This window comes from Chelonoidis abingdonii, chromosome 3, assembly GCF_003597395.2.
Source record: "Chelonoidis abingdonii isolate Lonesome George chromosome 3, CheloAbing_2.0, whole genome shotgun sequence".
Lineage (NCBI taxonomy): Eukaryota > Metazoa > Chordata > Testudines > Testudinidae > Chelonoidis > Chelonoidis abingdonii.
This window is the reverse complement of record NC_133771.1, coordinates 189,666,279-189,684,587: the sequence shown is the minus strand read 5'-3', so window position 1 is coordinate 189,684,587 and position 18,309 is coordinate 189,666,279. Positions and strand designations below refer to the sequence as shown.

Genomic DNA, 18,309 nt, shown 5'->3' with positions numbered 1-18,309 from the left:
AGCCAAAGCTGCTTGAGTAAATCTGGCAGAATCTTGCACATTTATTATCTAACTTTGAGATCCTGTGGGCTAGAGACTTAGGCTGAACTTCATCCTTGTACAGAGGGCCAGCATGAGGTTCAAGCACCACTTTTCAGTCCCTCCTAAACCCAATTTTGACACCATAAGTGATACATGGGATCATGTGACTTTCTGTCGAAAGCATTTCACCCTGGAAGCATGTAAAATCAGTTACCATGTTTACATAAATATTTTAATGCCATTATCAGGGCCGGATTTACACCTTATGCACCCCTAGGCACAGCATTTTCAGTGCCCCTCCCCCTGCTTACAGCTGACACTGCACCAATATGAACCTGAAACTTACTTCATATTGTATCAGATCTGTGCTTGCCAAAATATACTGGCCCCGTTCCTTCCCACAGCAGCCCTCAAAGCAGCAGTGCCCAACCCAGCTCCCCATTCCGTAGGCAGAACAGCCCAAGGGCAGCGGGGGCAGACAGGGAACAGTCTCCAGGGAAAGACATGAAATGCTCCACCATGAGAGGCGCTCCCAGCCTGACCGGGATGCATCCCACTCACCCCAGGTAAGGTGCAAGGGAGGTACTGTACCTCTCTGCATGGCAAGTGGTCCCTGGATATCTTCTGTTTCTTCCACAGCCAGGCTTGGCAGTCACTCTCCAACTCTGCCATGCAGGACACTAACCACTCCCCTCCCTCTCCATCTCTGGCACAGGGCGCAGGCAGTGGCGCGGCCAAGATTTGGAAGGGGCTGGAAAACTCCCAGCACTTTTAGCAGGCGCCCCACCTGGCTGCAGATCACAGTGCCCCCAGGTGGGCTGACTCAGATGCTCACCATGTGCCAGCCCCACACACTGGGTGGCTACCATTCTGTGCCAGGAGCCCACTTTTAACTTTTAGGTGTCTTTAGAACTCCAGTGCCCTAGGCACATGCCTACTGTGACCAACTCGAAATCTGGCCTTGTTCAATTTTAAGGTCTGGGATGGCCTGTTCAACTAGAGTGGGCCACTCAGTTAAGGTCTGTGTGATGGAAAACATAAAAGAGAAAATTAGTGAGTAAGTGAGGTTACTGAGAAGAGGGGCTCAGTCTTCTACTTCTTAAATGTTTGTCCTCTTGGCAAAATTAAGGGTCTAGTGCTCCCATGCTGTTCTTGGGGAACACTGCACTTTCAAGAAGTTAAAAAAGACCATTTATTTAAACTAAGAATAATGTATTTTCCCTACATCTGAAAGTTCATTATTCTCCCTGAATGTTTTTAATTCCAAATTCCTGATTTGTGAAATTAAGCAAACAGACCAATTGATTACATCAACCATGTGTCTCCAAACACCTCTATTTGCTCTATTATTTGCATTATTTTACTCTCTAATTTAAGGCTAGATTGTTTTGGGAAAAGAAAAGGTATCTCCTATGCAGCAGGTATGAGATGCATGGTATCTGATGCAGGCACAATAGATCTCCCCATACAAACACTGAAGTTAATGGGAATTTTGTCACTGACTACAGAGGGAAGCATTATTGAGTCCACTCTCTCTGGGAACACAGGAAGAACACATGCAGCAAGAGCCTCTTCTCCACACTGTGGTTTCCTCATGCCTGTTTACCTCTGCTAGCCAGTGTAGAGGAACCAGTGTAGGTGGCCATTTCTCTCCTAACCCTCTATGGGATTTCTAGTATTGGTCTTGGTGCTAAAGTCCACCAATTCTTGTGACCCAGGAATGCAAGTTAACCTGGTTTGATGGGAGGGAAAAGCACCTGATGATTGGTCTGCTCAGCAATCGGATGATGTGATTGAAGCACATATGTCATACCTGAACTAACTTTGATCTAAGACTAAGTCTACTCTGCAGATAGAAGGTGTACTTCCTATCTTGTGTAGGTGTACATCTGCTAGCTCAGTTCAAACTAGCAAGCTAAAAATAACAGTGATGCTATTTAGGTGGAGGCTTGTGCAAGGGGTAAACAGTGAGGTGGCAAAATTTGCAGATAATACTAAACTACTCAAGATAGTTGAGTCCAAAGCAGACTATGGATCTCACAAAACTGGGTGACTGGGCAACAAAAGGGCAGATGAAATTCAATGTTGATAAATGTAAAGTAATGCACATTGGAAAACATAATCCCAACTATACATATAAAATGATGGGATCTGAATTAGCTGTTAACAGTCAAGAAAGAGATCTTGGAGCCATTGTAGATAGCTTTCCAAAAACATCCACTCAGTGTGCAGCAGCAGTCAAAAAATCTAACAGAATGATGGGAATCATTAGGAAAATATCATAATGTCACTATATAAATTCATGGTATTCCTACACTTTGAATATTGTGTGCAGATGTAGTCACTCCGTCTCAAAAAAGATATATTAGAAACAGGGCCGGCTCTAGCAATTTCGCCACCCCAAGCACGGCAGCACACTGCGGGGGGCGCTCTGCTGCTTGCCGGTCCCGTGGCTCTGGTGGACCTCCCGCAGACGTTTCTGAGGAGGGTCTGATGGTCCCATGGCTCTGTCTGCGGGAGGTCCACCGGAGCTGCGGGACCAGCGGACCGTCCGCAGCCACGCCTGCGGCAGCTCCACCGGAGCCACCTGCCGCCCTCCCAGCAACTGGCAGAGCACCCCCACGGCGTGCTGCCCCAAGCACGTGTTTGGCATGCTGTGGCCTGGAGCCAGCCCTTATTAGAAATGTAAATGGTACAGAGAAGGGCAACAAAAATGATTAAGAGTATGGAACAGCATCCATGTGAGGAAAGATTAAGAACACTGGGACTGTTCACCTTGGAAAACAGATGACTAAGGGGGGATATGATAGAGGTCTATAAAGTCATGACTGGTGTGGAGAAAGTGAATAAGAAAGTGTTATTTACTCCTTCTCATAACACAAGAAGTAGGGATCATCAAATGAAATTAATAGGCAGCAGGTTTAAAACAAACAAAAGGAAGTATTTCTTCACACAACACAGTCAACCTGTGGAACTCTTTGCCAGGGGATGTTGTGATGTCCAAGACTATAACAGGGTTCAAAAAAGAACTAGATAAATTCATAGAGGATAGGTCCATCAATGGCTATTAGCTAGTTATAGGCAGGGATGTAAAGCCATGCTCTGAAGTGTCCATAGTTTCTGTTTGCCAGAAGCTGGGAATGGGTGATGGGATGGATCACTGAATGATTACCTGCTCTGTTCATTCCCTCTGAAGCACCTGGCATTGTCACTGTTGAACGACAGGATACTGGGTGAGCTGGACCTTTGGTCTGAACCAGTATGTCCGTTCTTATGTTATGTTCTGTTTACAAGACTGTCTGAAATCATAGGTACATACTCAGGTGGCTAGCCTGAGCCATCGCCAGTGCTACTCTGGCCATATTGCTTGTTTAACATGCTAGATAGAACAGAGTTAGCTTTGGTCTGTACTTAAAAGTTAAGTCATTCAGGGTGTGAAAAAATACACCTGACCAATATTTCGACCTAACCCCCAGTGCAGATGCAGCTGTGTTGACAGAAGAATGCTGTGACTGTCATCTGGGGAGGTGTTTTTTCTGCACTGGCATATTCCCTTCCTTTGGCATAGGCTGTGCCTATGCTGTGGGGTTGTGCTAGCACAGTTATGCTGTTATAGTCTCCATTGCACAATTACACTTCCAGCTCCAGTGTAGATGTTCCCCTAAGTTAGATTAAATATAGCTCAAGTAACAATAGCAGTGAAGCTGCAGAAGCATGGGCAGCACGTGCTCAAGCATGTACCCAGGGACCTGGGTGGGAAGGGAGGGGATAGCCCATGCAGCCACCTGTTCAGCCAGGGCTTCACAGCCATTTTTACTCGATTTATCTTTGATCTAGTTAGATCAAAGATAACTCAGGTAGGTCTACACATGCTGCAGTCATGCCTCCCAGCTGCAGAATAAACGTACCCTATACTTTCTTCACACCTCTGTGATCTTGCATATAAAGCATGCCTTGTAAGGTATCAGGTGAAAGGTTATAATCTGCTGAAAGTAATTTCTCTGTCCATATATGTGTATCATTAATGCATATGAAGTCATGAGAATTGTGTTGTATGGTTGTCGATAAAACGTGCTGTAAATTGGGGAAACCCCAGACATGCCTGGACTTGTGTGTTCCCCAAGCACATGGGACTGAGGGTATAAAACAGAACAGAGCAGGCCCATACTTCGCCTTTCTCCTTCACCCACCTACGCTGCAAGCAACGAGGACACTCTGAAAACTCCAACTGAGGGGACTGGCCCAGATTTCAAGGGTGAAATCTGTGTACTATGAACTGCAATATCTAGTGGGGTGAGAAAAATCGCTTAATCTAGATGTTGCCCAGTCTAATAGGTTTGAGAGTTTAGACTGCGTGCTTATATTTGCTTTCTTTTGGTAACTAGCTCTGACTTTTTGCCTGCCACTTAATATCACTTAAAATCTATCTTTTGTAGTCAATAAATTTGTTAAGCTGTTTATCTTTACCAGTGAGTTTGTCTGAAATGTGTGGTAAATCTGCTCAGGTTTTGCAAAGGCTGGTGTATATCCACCTTCCATTGATAAAGTGCTGAACCAATTAATACATTTGCACTGCTCATCTTGAGCAGGACAAGACAGTATATTCCTGAGGTATAGTGAAGGGAGCTGGGAGCTTTGGCTCTGGTGCCTTTCTCTGTGTGATTGTGAGTGGCTCTGGGAGCATTCATGAAATCTAGCTAGGTGTGGGGCTCCACATGTGGTTGTGCTGAGTGATAACAGCACCTGGAGGGGTTTGCTGGTCACTATCAAGGCATTGTGAGAGACAGCCTAGGCTGGAGAGAGTTCAGGAGGGCACAGCAGTCCCACAGTCCCAGACTGCTCCCCAGGGATCCCGTTACACCCCTCATTTACATCTGTATATGAGCTAAATGAAGGAGTAAACAAGGACTGGAGAAGCATTAACTCTGCTGCATATGGGAAGGGATGTGATTGCTAATATTTGGAAAATAGTCAGCCTACTTTGGAATTGGAGGGTGCTTGTGCTGACTTTTAAGTAGACATGGCCTTGCATTCTTCTTTGTAGTGAAAAGCAGAAGAAAAGGGCTAACAGTTTATTATCTCCAAATGGATATGTAAGTACCCTACTAAGGCTCCAAAGCTGCAGTTCTCACATGGGCAAAACATCCATTGCTGGACCCTCACACTCTCTTCATTCTTAGAAAAACTGCTTTTTTTGGAGAGACTTGTATATTTAAAGTAAGAAAAATCATCTTTGATGTTGTGTGACATTTACTTTCATTAGTGTAAAATACAGTTCTAATGATGTCACATAAGTTGATCTGGATAAAGTAGATTTCCACTTGATCATTCTCTCTCCCCTAATTAATTTTTAATTTGATTGGAAAATGGAGCGCCTAATCACCCTTTCCCACAAAATTAACCTGCAGGAGTGGATAACAATTTTCATTTTTTCCCCCAATACTAGGTCCCAATCCACCAGATGATCCTAATGTGAGGAAACAGGCTGGAGATTGGCAGATAACTGTCCCAACTATACAACTCTCAGCCATGCTGGATAGGCAGCAGTTAGTGATCTCCACCTCTTGGCAATATAGCATACTGGCACAGGCTCCTTCACCTCAACAGTGATTTGCTCTCACCTTTAGTGGCTTGGGGCCTGAATGCGGCTCATCTACTGCATTTGGGGATTTGTGTTACCTGTCAATCCCTTCCTAGGCTTGGTTTTCTGGCCCCGCCCTCTACCTCTCAGTGTGGCAACTCCACACTCCAGTGAATTTGGAATTGTGCTGAATGCATCATTGCAGCTTTGTGTCATGGAGCTTTGCTCATTGGTCATGACAGCATACCAGACACGGTGGACGCCCTAAGCATGTCATCCTCTCTGCCACCACACGCCCATGGAGCCCAGCTTTGTGGTATTTCTGCAGAATGATGTGCAGCACCATCACTGCTCAGCTCCTCCTGTTCTCCTCACCCAGTCTCCAAGGGCTTTGTCTCGTCTGTACCAGTGAGATGGAGGGGAGTATCTGACCCCAAAGAACCAAGTCTGTTACTCGGGCCAATCTACTAAATAGCTACTAAATGCAGGGCTGGTGCAACCATTTAGGTGGACTAGGCGATTGCCTAGGGTGCCAAGATCTGGGGCGCCAAAAAGTAGCACCCCCAATTTTTTTTTAAGTGGTTGAGCGGCCGCTGCTGCTGGGATCGAGAGGGACTCTGAACTGCCGGCGGCATCGGCAGTGGGCAGCCAAGGGTGTCCCCTGGGTCAGTGTGCCGCCGCGGCAGCCAGCAGCCCAGGGTTGATAGGGGGCAGGTTCTATATGTTTGCGGTGCTCAAGCACCAGCAATATTCAGGACTGGGGGCCCTGCTCCAGCAATATTTGGAGCTGGGTCTCTCCCCCAGCCCTGCCTGGATCAGGCCCCGGCCCCCTGCGGGTCTCCCCCCTCCCGCCCCGCAGGGTCCCTGCCTCACAGAAAGCAGAGCAGCGTCTTTCCCCTGCTTGCTTCTGTTGCTGGAGCAGAGCGGCTCCCAGCAGAACTGCTGTCTGCTGTCCCAGGGTCCTAGTGACCCCCAGCTCCTACTGGCAGGGCAGGCTGCCCTTACCCTGTGCTTCCGCCCTCGCCCTGAGTCTCTCCAACACCCCAAACCCCTCAGCCCCCCACACCACTACCCTATCTCTCTGCCTCCCTAGCCCCCCCCTTTGATCCCTCATCTCAACCCCAATCTATCCCCTGCACCCTAATCCTCTTCCCCAGCCCTCAGCCCCGATATGAACCTCCTATCCTGCAGCCCTACTGCATCTTCCTGCACCCTCTGCTCTTCCTGAGCGCCTTGGCCCCGCTTCCATGAACCCTCATTCCTCAGCCCAACCCTATCTCCCTTGCACCCTAATCCTCGTAGTTCTCAGCCTGGAAGCACCCCCACATCATGGAACCCCTCCTATCCTCAAGCTCCACAGCCCTCATCCCACACTCAGCCTTCTTGCCCTAGCCCTGAGCCCCATCCTGCATCATGATCCCTCTCCTCCTCAGCCCCAACCCTCATCCCCCTGCACTCCCTCCTATCCCCAAACTCCCTCCAGAGCATGCAACTCCCTCCCAGAGCGTGCACCACTCCCCTTTCCCACACACTTCCTTCCGTCACCCCCAAACTCCCTCCCAGAACCTGCACCCCTCACCCTTTCCTTATCACCCCCACCCAGCCTGCACTCAAACTACCATCCCAAAGCCCTGCACCCCTCACCCCCTCCTGCACACCACCTCCTGCCCCAGCCCCGGAGCCTGCCACCAGCACCCAAACTCCTCCAAAGCCTGCACCCCTCCTGCACCCTAATTCCCCAGCTCCGGACCTGCACCCTATAGAGCTCCCCCCCCAACCCTCCCAGAGCCTTAGGCAAGTGGGGGTGGAGTTTGGGGGCAGGTTCTGGGCACCACAAAATTCTACAAATTTGCCACCCGATGCCTGGGGTCAGCGTAGCCACCGGCAGCCGGATGGTTCCACTGCGCAGTCTGCTGCCTTCACTTCTCCCACCTCCATGCTTGCGGCGCCAATCAGCTGTTTTGGCGCCGCATAGCCTGGGAGGAGGATTAGAGCAGGACAGCTTGCTCCTGGCCAGGTACGCGAGCAGAGGTGAGCTGGTGGTGGGGAGTTACCGCAGGACCTCCTCGGGCCAGGGGTGGGGAGCTTCGTCCGGCGCGTGGCGGCATACGGGGGGCATACTTCAGGGCGAGGAGCTGCTGCAGGGCTGGGGGGGCGCAAGGTGGAAGTTTCGCCTAGGGCGCAAAACTTCCTTGCACCGGCCCTGACTAAATGATGCTATCATTGAAATTTGACTCAACTTTTTGTTTCTTACATCTGTTCGCAAAGCCCATGTACCCATGCAGGGATTTTTAAAAACCCTTTTAGACTTTTATTTTTAAGTTGGGGGAGAAAATCTTGTCCTCAGCCAACACTCAAACAACATTCTTCAACAACATAGCTCATGTGTGTGTGTGAGACAGAGATGAACATGAAAGAGAAAAAAATGTTTAAAGTTCTGAAAAAATACATGACCATCTTACTTGCACCTAGCACTTTGAATGTTATAATATAGTGTAGATAGTTATAGTATACTTTGCTTTTATCTAATCAGACTGTGCCACTCTAATTGTAATCACAGCTACAATTGGAAGTCAACCTATTATCACGGCAAGATCTATCAGCTCTGCCTAGACTATATTTGCAAACTAGAATGGAAGTTGTCAGTTCATAAACATCTGACATAAATACTGCTACAAACCTGAGAACATCAAACTCAATAACAGCCAGCAAGAAAACTGAAGTGATGCTAGGGATAGACATAAAAGAGGCTAGTGGTGTCATTCTGAGTATTTAATGAGGTTAAGAGCTATTGCAGTCTTTAACCAAGAAAAAGGAGAAAGATGAGCAAGTAAACCTTGAGCTAAATGATTTGTTGAAAATTTAATAAAATGATCAAGCATGTCATACTACAGTTAACCACTGTAATGATCATCTATGTGAGAGAAGATGAAAAAAAATTGAATTACCACTACAGAATTGGCTATGCTTACTCACACTGTGCATAATAGTCTGCTGTCAGTTTTGTCTCTGCATACCATTTGCCACTGGTCAGAAATAAAGAAGGATAATTTCCCTTTAAACCTAAGTCAACTGTTTGTTATCAGCAAAAATCCATTTTTGAACATTAGAGCCAATAGGAAGAACACTACATTGTATACTAAATTAATTTCTTCTGTTAAGATATTTGAAATATTTGATTAAAAAAACAATAAAACATGTTTTAAATCTAAAACAATGATTACTGCAGTCTGAGCCAAAAGTGCTATTACTGATAAGCAACAATAGACTGTTGTTATTTATTCAGTTTTTGTAAAGGCACCACAGTCAATCAATAACAGTGCATGTCTAAGGCAGTAGGGCTTGTGTAAAGATATTTATCAGAAATCCATCAGCAGTGTTCCGCTTTTGATTGCAATCCTCTACAGACTTTTCACAACATCACCAAAGATTGTATACTTCTTTAACAAGCCACATTGACAGGAGTAATATTGTAGAAACCACACTATATAATATGCATATTTAACAGCATACTCAATTAACCACTTTGCTGACTGAGATTGCTTTGTTATTCATTGTATTCCAACTTATGTTAATACTTTGGCAGTAGACATGAAAAATGAGTGATACAGCATATTGGACATTTTGAAAGGGAATAGAAAAATGTATAACTTAAAGCCATATTTAGAAAATGGCTGTATGTTACAGTCTGAAAGAATGAATGCTCCTCAACTGTGCATGAATACTAGTTGGACCAGCAACCTAGGTAAGTATTTGGAAATGAGTTAGTGAAAAAACTCTCTCTATACCCCCAAAATTAATTAGTAATAATTCAAACCTGCAAGAAAAATATCTCCACTTCACATTACATTGCTTTAAAATGCAAGAAAACCCTGAAATGTTTAAATTTAATACCAAATTTAGTGTTGTAACTATAGTGTAAACTTTGTTCTGAAATGTAATACAAATTTTATAGCTGAAAAATATCACTTAGTCTGAGGACATGCATTTTATTACTATTTTAGGTAGAAGTAGTAATCAGGTTATTCCAATAGATAAAAAATTAAGAGAGTGACCCTATACATTTATTATTTTACCTAGTCTAATAAAATAGTCCATCCATAACTTTCTTATTCATTGTTAAACATAAGGGAATACAAAATACTTTAAGTGCATCAAAAGCATGCCTTCCAAAATTGTTTTGACTTCATTTTTCACAGTATCATTATAATTATTTTACTGAAGTAGTATAATCCCAATCCAGCTGTCTTGACCTACTCAAAACCCCTATTGAGTTCAGTGGATATCTAGACTGATTAAGGGCTGCATGATTCAGCCCACAGTGTGACACACTAATAAAGGCTGGATGGTGATTCAATTATAGATGCCTTTTTAAATTGCTGCAATTTAAAATTTGGAGCACATGAAACTCGGGGCTGATATAATAGAGACAGTCATAGTGCAGATAGATATTGAGCAAGTTTCCCTCTACTGCCCTACTAGTGTATCACAATTCAGATATGTAACACACTTAGGATTCTAGAGGGAGATTTGTGCCTTTGAAAAATATCCCTCTAAAACATGGACCTCTTAAAAAAACTTCCAGAAAAACTAAACAAAGCATAATCATGCCTAGTCGTATGATATGGGCAAACAACTACTGAGGCTCAGTTAGGAAAACACCAAATGTATTTTTTAATCTAATTTCTGAAGGTGAAATGTGTGTGCAAAAACACACTGATCCAATTAGTTATCTCTTACTTTTACTGTATTTAAACAAAAATATACACAGGAGGCCCTTAAATTGCAAGTTCTAAGATCCAAGGTCAAGTACAACAGACTATTTTAGAAAATGTAGTGATGCGCATCACACAGCTGAGATTACAAACAGACTATTGGAGCCGGAGTCTCAACTGATGTAAACGGAGATTGTTCCATTGAAGTCCTTTATACCAGTTTAGTATCTGGCCTTTGGTATTTGATATATGCCTTCACCCAGTGAAGAAGTTGGTGGGAGCTAACTGGGGTCAGGTTCAATCCAGTTGAGATACAAGTGATGTTTCAGCCAGGAGAAAGATAAGTGATGGTGGCAGCTGTGTAGGGGATATATGTCCAATCTTTGCTAATGTGATGTGCAGTCTTGGATTCAAAGTGGATCCATCACTGTTCCTGGATTTTCACATACCAGTTTTGGCAAAGGCTGCCTTTCTCCATTTAAGGATACCATTCCTTTTTATTGTGGACCTTTCCCCCGTGGGCCTGTGCTTTTGTAATCTACAGACACTGCAATGAACTCTGTTTGACTTTCCCTTAAAAAGTGCGTGGTAGCTTCAGCTACTACAGAATGCAACAACCTCCCTCTTAAATAGGACAGGGAGTTGTGAGTATATAACATCAGTGTTTCATGCTCTGAAACTTATTCAGAGGCCACTTTCCCTAGCAAACACTAAGTAGTCTGGAAGCACCTTTTCTGAGAGATCACCAATTTCCCTCTCTCCTCCTGTTACAGGAATTATGATCCAGAGTTTTGCTAACTGTGCCTGGGATTCAACTTGCCATATAGAGCTGAGGAATAATCTCACTGGAAGGTTCCCTCTAGAAGTCCATCACAGACACAAGTTTAATGAGAAGCAAAACACAGGGTAAAACATAATTTTGCTCAAGCATTTGAATTAATTTTAGCTTTTATTTTTACTTTAATAGTTAACAGGGGTTGGGATTCAATTGCTTCATTGACAAAAAGGGTGAGATGACTACATGGTTGGAAATCTACTCATTTGCCTACTAAGCACACTTCTGAAAAATAAAATAACGTGTTAATGTGTCATAAAAATACAATGCAAAATTCCAGCAAAAATATTCATGGAAGTGAGAGCTGCAAGACTGTGGAAGTGTCTTCCAAAAAGCAAAGGCCCCATTGCTTGTATGTTTTAAAACCAGAGTGGCCAAGACCCAGGTGGGTATGCTTTGAGAGGGGCTGGGGGAATAGGATTGAAATAAGATGTTCTTTTGGGGTGAAGTGCTGTCTGTTGCCAGCCATGGGGGGGGGGCAGGTGCTGCTAGTGAGGGTTGTGGCTTTGTTAAAGTCTGTTGGACACAGTCAATGTGGCCTCACCTTATTCCTTCTGATACTCCTAACATTACAATATTGGAAAGAACATTGCTCACAGGGGATCAGCTAGCTGACCTATCCTAACAGGTGGTTTCTATCTCTAATTTCTGTGATTGTATGAAAACACTACCCAAGTAACAGTGCCAAAAAGACTGTTATGAGGTCACCATAAGGACTGTAATGTCTACACATGTTCACATTTCATCAGAATGAAAATACTGCTGAAGAATTAATGGAGCTAATTCCAAAGTCCACTGCTGGAGGAAAGCAAGTTTGAGGATCAAAATTCACTGCCTCACCCCCAAGCCAGCATGGGCTACAAGCACTGTACAGGAAATTCTCTCAGTCCCTGGGGTAAGGAATGAGGGCCTAGTCTATCTCTCTTTCACAAGCAATCCCCTTTGGCTGATGCTCAAAGCTACACTGCTGAGCTCTTCAGGGGCTACATCCATTCCAGCTCAGCCAGAAGACGACATGCCTCAGTGAAGCTTACAGAAGAAAGTGGAGAATTATTAATGATAGAAATTAAATGTTTTTAAAATACTGAGAAATGATAGAGTGTCTGCTTTAAATGCACAAAAGCAAAGTAATTTAGGATTAAGGGAAACACTCTGAAATGCATTCTGATCACCAAGATATGTGGGACATGTACTACCCTAAATCTTGCAAAATCACAACCCCCTAAAGGGTGGCAACTCCACCATGTATTGTTATTAATAATAATACTTACTAATTTACTAATTGTTATATTATAATATTATTATTACAGTACTCATCCTAACTTATTCCCTTCCTGCAGAGCCGCTCTTGTTCACCACACACCTACAATTGAGTTTAAGGTAATTTTAAAAATTAGGCAAGGTATGTCATCTTTAAACATTGTCTAATGAAATCTATTTTGGAGACGATTTGATTACTTGTTCTTTTTTTCGCCACCCTTCATCCATCTCTAAATTTGTTAAGAAGCTCTTACATGATTTCACAAAGTGTCCAATAATAGAACAGAAAGAGATATTAGTCAGCTTTCCCCACCTAAGTACAACACGTAGTATTCTGAGATTTCTAGGTATATTGAAGAGAGCGGGGCTCTGAATGTCCTTGCTACTCTGGATTTAGACCACACTTTCAATGTTACTATTTTAATTAGCAAAAAAAAGTATAAAAGTAATTTCTACACACTTTAATAATAAAATATATGAGACATAAAATGACATTTTAAAAATAACTGCTACAAACTTATCTACTGACATTATTAAAGGTTGGTAAAAATCTAATGTAGCCTAACTGCCTAATCTCTGCAGCTGGGCAGTTTGCACAAAGACACAAAGGGTAACAATAAGATCCGTTTGTTACCTTATAAAGCTTGTAAATGACACCACATGATAGGGCAAATGAAGCATGGCAAGATGAGAAAATGAAGAATGAAGCTGTATAATTTAATCAAAAGTCAGGGGTTTTCAAGCAAAGGGAGACTTTCACTCAAAACCTTAAAATATAGCTGCATGCTTAGCAGTCTTTATACTGATTTTATTAATCATAAATATATATTTAATGTTTCATATATTTATGGATATTATAGTCATGTGCTTATATTTGCAAAACAAAAACCAGAAGAGTTTTGCATAGACAGGCACAGACATAGTGTGGTACAAAGGAATATCTCACTTTAGAAACCAAAACCATTCTCTATCATTGTAAATTCTGAACTAAAAGCTTATTTGGACTTGGAAAGAATTTCATCTTAGTCACTTTACTGCCTTTCCCTGGCTGTCATGGTGTGCATACCCATTATATTCCCCTCTCAATATTTAGATGTTTACTTCTGTGCTGATCCTTTGTCTAATCAGTGGCCCCATGTTTTAGTTCATGTACTTTAGACCAAAATACAGTAATTAATTGGAAGAAACATTATAATTAGACGCCTTTTAAACAATACATACCTCCCGCCCCGTCCCCAGCTCATTTGAACTTGGGGGATCTTTTGTTTCACTGGCTCTGACTCTACTGATGTTAAATTCTAAGGGTGACATGGAATAATGTCCACCGCATCCTCCTGTGGTGCCCAGTGAAAGGCAGTTTTCTTATCCTAGGGACACTTGATGATTCGGAGAAGGGAAGACTGGGGTGGGGGGTAAGAGCACGAGGGTTGGAGAGTGCCAAGGAATCCCAGAGGGCACACGCAAACCAGAACTGAACCGGGCCAGCCCAGCAGACTTGCGATTTGTTCTCTGCATGTGGCCGGACCCCTGGAGGAGCCAAGCCAAGAGAATCCGGCTCCGGGAGGTGATCGATCCGCTGAGCTGGCCCAGCCTGGGCTGCAGTAAGCTGGGAGGGAGCTCCCACTCAACCGAGCCGAACAGCGTCTCCTAGGACCTTGCGCTGGGGACTCCTTTGGCTCTCCCTCCTTCTGAGCAGCAGGGGGTGTGGGGGGGAAGGCAGGTTTCATTTACAAATGCGAGTCACCTAAGTCCGCCCCCCACATGCCCATGTTCAGACCGACCCCAGGGGAGTCTCCACGGATAATGGGGGGGGGCATGTGACCCACATTGCCCCCTCCACGCGTCCGCCCACTGTGGCTCTCAGCCCCCTCTACATCCCTGGCACTGGGATCCTTGCCCGCTATGGATCTCTGATCCCTGTGGACCATTGACAGTAGCTCCCTGCCCCCGTGGCTCACTGGCACTAGGACAAAGAGGACCGTGATTCACGGACAGCAAATGGGCCGGACAAACAGCACCAGTAACATGCACACCCGCTGCGGAGCTCGGGGTTACCGAACCGGCAGCTAACCCACCGTGTCCGCCTCGCAAGGAAGCCGGTGACCTGTAGATAGCGATAGGCACTGAATGATGTTTGCTGCTGCCATGGAAATGATGAATGTGGTGAGCACCGAGACTGGAGGCGCCCCACGCCACCCCGAGGAAGCCGCTGAGAGTGAGTGGAACTATCCAGAGCAGGGCCAGGCGCCCTCCTGCGCCGCTGCTACTGCTAGTGGGGCCCGGCTCCGGGCTGCATTTCAGCAGCGCCCCCATTCTCTGCTCCGCGGCGCGCTGGCCCGCGGGGTCCCCGGCAGGAGCAGCAGCCACAGCAAAGGTGGCAAACTTTGGAGAGAGCGCGCACAGAGGCACCCAGCGCCGGGCGCAGCTCACTTAGCCAGGGGAGCCGTCTCTTCCTTCGGGAAAAGCTTCCGCGGATCCTTGGGTCCAGGTCGCCGTCTACCCCAAACAATCCGAAACATCGTCAGAGGCGGAGAAGCCAGTCAGTTCCGAGACTTCGCAGAGAGGGACAGGGGGCAAAACCATCCCCCCACTCAACCAACTGCTGGTTCCCAGCGCTCCTGCTCACTGACAACGTTCCCCAGTTACAAGTGTGCCGAGCATCTCCTCCTCCTCAGTAATCCACGGGGGGAACCAGCCAGGCCACACTTGTGCTCCACGAGAGAAAAAGGGGCGGGAGATCCGCAGCAGCCCGCCGGCCGGCGCCAAAAAAGGAGAGACGCTCACCCTGCTATTCGCCCCTCCAGTCAGCCCCGACCCGGGGAGCCTCGCGAACAAGCTCGCCCAGCGCGCTCGCACACACACTCCCATACAGAGCCAGACAAGAATCAGGCAGGCTGCTTCGGCGATCTCAGTGGTGACAGTAATACCCGAGCCGAGGATGTTTTCAGGCGAATAGTGCACCCTTATGAAAGAAGCTGGGCTGGGGGGAGGGGGACTAACCACGCTTGCGAAGAGAAGTGCTATGCAAATCTGCAGTCTCCGAACAGCAAATCACTGAAGCTTGGATGCAATGCAGAGGACGAGCCTATGTTAAAGAAGGAGGCTGGGTTCATTTCCAAACCATTCGCCCCGTTTCTCCTCTTCCTTTCAGACGCCATGTACTAAAGGAACTTGTGTCAGGCGGTGCGGTGAGCACACACAAACGACCCCTCCTAAACTGCTATCAGATTCTGGTGACGAATTAGTCTAATGCGGGGCGCCATTCCCCTCCTCCGACGGGTCGGATGTGCCGATGTCTAGAAAGCTCACTTACAGCTTAAAAAGAATGACTTCGGGGGCTTTCATTGGATTAAACTTGTTCCACCAGGTGTTCAAACCAGGTCTGCTGAACATGGCTTGCCACTAACCATCTCCTCAAGCGTCTGTTTTGATGAGCTGGTAATTACACAGATCACTTCTAACAAAGAGTTCCCATTTTCCCTGACAATGTATGGCTGCGAAAAGCTAGGCAAACCAAAACACAACTAAGAAAGAGATTTAAATGGGTTGATACCGGAACAGCTGACACAAAACAATGGAAGAAAACATTTGCCTGCATCGCTGCAGATTTAATCCAATATGTTGAAATACTGAATTTAGTATGCTGAATAGGCACATAAACACATATGCTCTTGCTCTTAAAAACAATATAAAGAAAGCCATAAAAAGAAATTTAAAGTTTAACTATGAAATTATATAATTAAAATGAAAACGATATTCCCAAGGTATATTGTAGCTCACTGAACATGTATTAAAAATTCAGATGCTTTTTAGACGCCACCTGATGTAGAAGCATATTCCCATAGTCCGTGCAATGCCATTCCTGGACATAATAGGGTGTGTTAAACACAGACTTTCAGCTTTCTTTATTCCAGCAACTCTAGACTTTTGTCTGTTTTCTGCTATGCTTTTAGCACTGTTCTGATCTATGGGGTGAGTATGTGTGAGAGAAAAAAAAGTGGGTGTTAAAGAAACATTTATATATATTATATATTTATTAGGGCTATCAAGCGATTAAAAAATAATTGCAATTAATCAGGCAAGTAAAAAAAATTATCGCATTTAATTGCACTGTCAAACAATAATAGAATATCACTTATTTAAATATTTTCCATTGTTTTCTACATTTTCCGATATATTTTCAGTTACAATACAAAGTGTACAGTATTCACTTTATATTTATTTTTAATTACAAGTGTTTGCACTAAAAAAAGACAAAAGAAATAGCATTTTTCAATTTACCTAATACAAGTACTGTAGTGCAATCTCTTTATCATAGAATATCACGGTTGGAAGGGACTTCAGGAGGTCATCTAGTCCAACCACTTGCTCAAAGCAGGACCAATCCCCAGACAGATTTCTGCTCCAGATCCCTAATTGGCCCCTTCAAGGATTGAACTCACAAGCCTGGATTTAGCAAGCCAATACCCCAACTACTGAGCTATCCAAGTTAAATTTACAAATATAGAATTATGTACAAAAAACTGCATTCAAAAATAGAACAATGTAAAATTTTAGAGCTTACAAGTCCACTCAGTCCTAATTCTTGTTCAGCCAATCACTCAGACAAACAAGTTAATTTACATTTGCAGGAGATAATATTGCCCACTTCTTGTTTACAATGTCACCTGTAAGTGAGAACAGGTGTTCTCATGGCACTGTTGTAGCTGGCATTGCAAAACATTTACATGCCAGATGCGGTAAAGATTCATATGTCCCTTCATGCTTCAACCACCATTCCAGGGAACATGCGTCCATGCTGATGATGGGTTCTGTTCAAAAACCATACAAAGCATTGCTGACCGGTGCACATTCATTTTCATCAACTGAGTCAGATGCTACCAGCAGAAGGTTTATTTTCTTTTTTAATGGTTCAGGTTCTGTAGTTTCTGCACTGGAGTGTTGCTCTTTTAAGATTTCTGAGAGATGCACCCTACCTCATCTCTCTCAGATTTTGGAAGGCATTTCAGATTCTTAAATCTTGGGTCGAGTGCTGTAGCTAGCTTTACAAATATCACAATAAGAATGGCCCTACTGGGTCAGACCAAAGGTCCATCAAGCCCGGTATCCTGTCTTCCAACAGTGGTCAATGCCAGATGCTCCAGAGGGAATGAACGGAACAGGTAATTATCATGTGATCCCTCTCCTGTTGCTCATTCTCAGCTTCTGGCAAACAGAGGCAAGGGACACCATTCCCGCCCATCCTGGCTAATAGCCATTGATGGACCTATCCTCCATGAATTTATCTAGTTCTTTTTTGAACCCTGTTATGGTCTTGGCCTTCACAACATCCTCTGGCAAGGAATTCCACAGGTTGACTGTGCATTGTGTGAAGAAAGACTTCCTTTTATTTGTTTTAAATAAACTTGCTGCCTATTAATTTCATTTGTGACCCTTATTCTTGGTTATGAAAGTGTAAACAACACTAACTTATTACTTTTTTCTACACCAGTCAGATTTTAAGACCTCAATCATAATCCCTTAAACACTCTTTTCCAATCAAAAAGTCCCAGTCCCTTATTAATCTCTCCTCAACAGAGAAGCCGTTCATACCCTAATCATTTGTTTCCCTTTTGAAGCCTCTCCAATGCAATATATCTTTTTGAGGGGGGCAACAACATTTGCACACCAGTATTCAAGATGTGGGCGTACATGGATTTATAATAAAGGCAACATGATGAGCTGTCCTATTATCAATCCTTTCTTAAATTATTCCTAGCATTCTGTTCACTTCTTTGACTGCGCTGCCTGGCACAATTGAGAGGATGTTTTTAGAGATATCCAATGACTCTTTTCTTGAGTGGTAAAGCTAATTGAGACGCTCATCATTTTATATGTATAGTTGGATTAATGGGGGA

General features: G+C 44.4%; 1 protein-coding gene across 26 annotated transcripts in view; it reads right to left on the bottom strand.

The window, feature by feature from the left end:
• Positions 1-18,309, bottom strand: part of NRXN1 (neurexin 1) — a 1,354,235-nt gene that overhangs the window by 448,183 nt on the left and 887,743 nt on the right. For 4 of the 26 annotated variants that reach the window (XM_075064400.1, XM_075064401.1, XM_075064402.1 and 1 more), the window contains exon 1: positions 14,488-14,925. The exons of the other annotated variants lie outside the window; for them this stretch is intronic. In XM_075064400.1, the coding sequence (XP_074920501.1) occupies positions 14,488-14,725 (238 nt within the window). In that variant the 5' untranslated portion in view covers positions 14,726-14,925. Of the gene's footprint in view, positions 1-14,487; positions 14,926-18,309 lie in introns of those variants that run through there. 26 annotated transcript variants of the gene reach the window in all.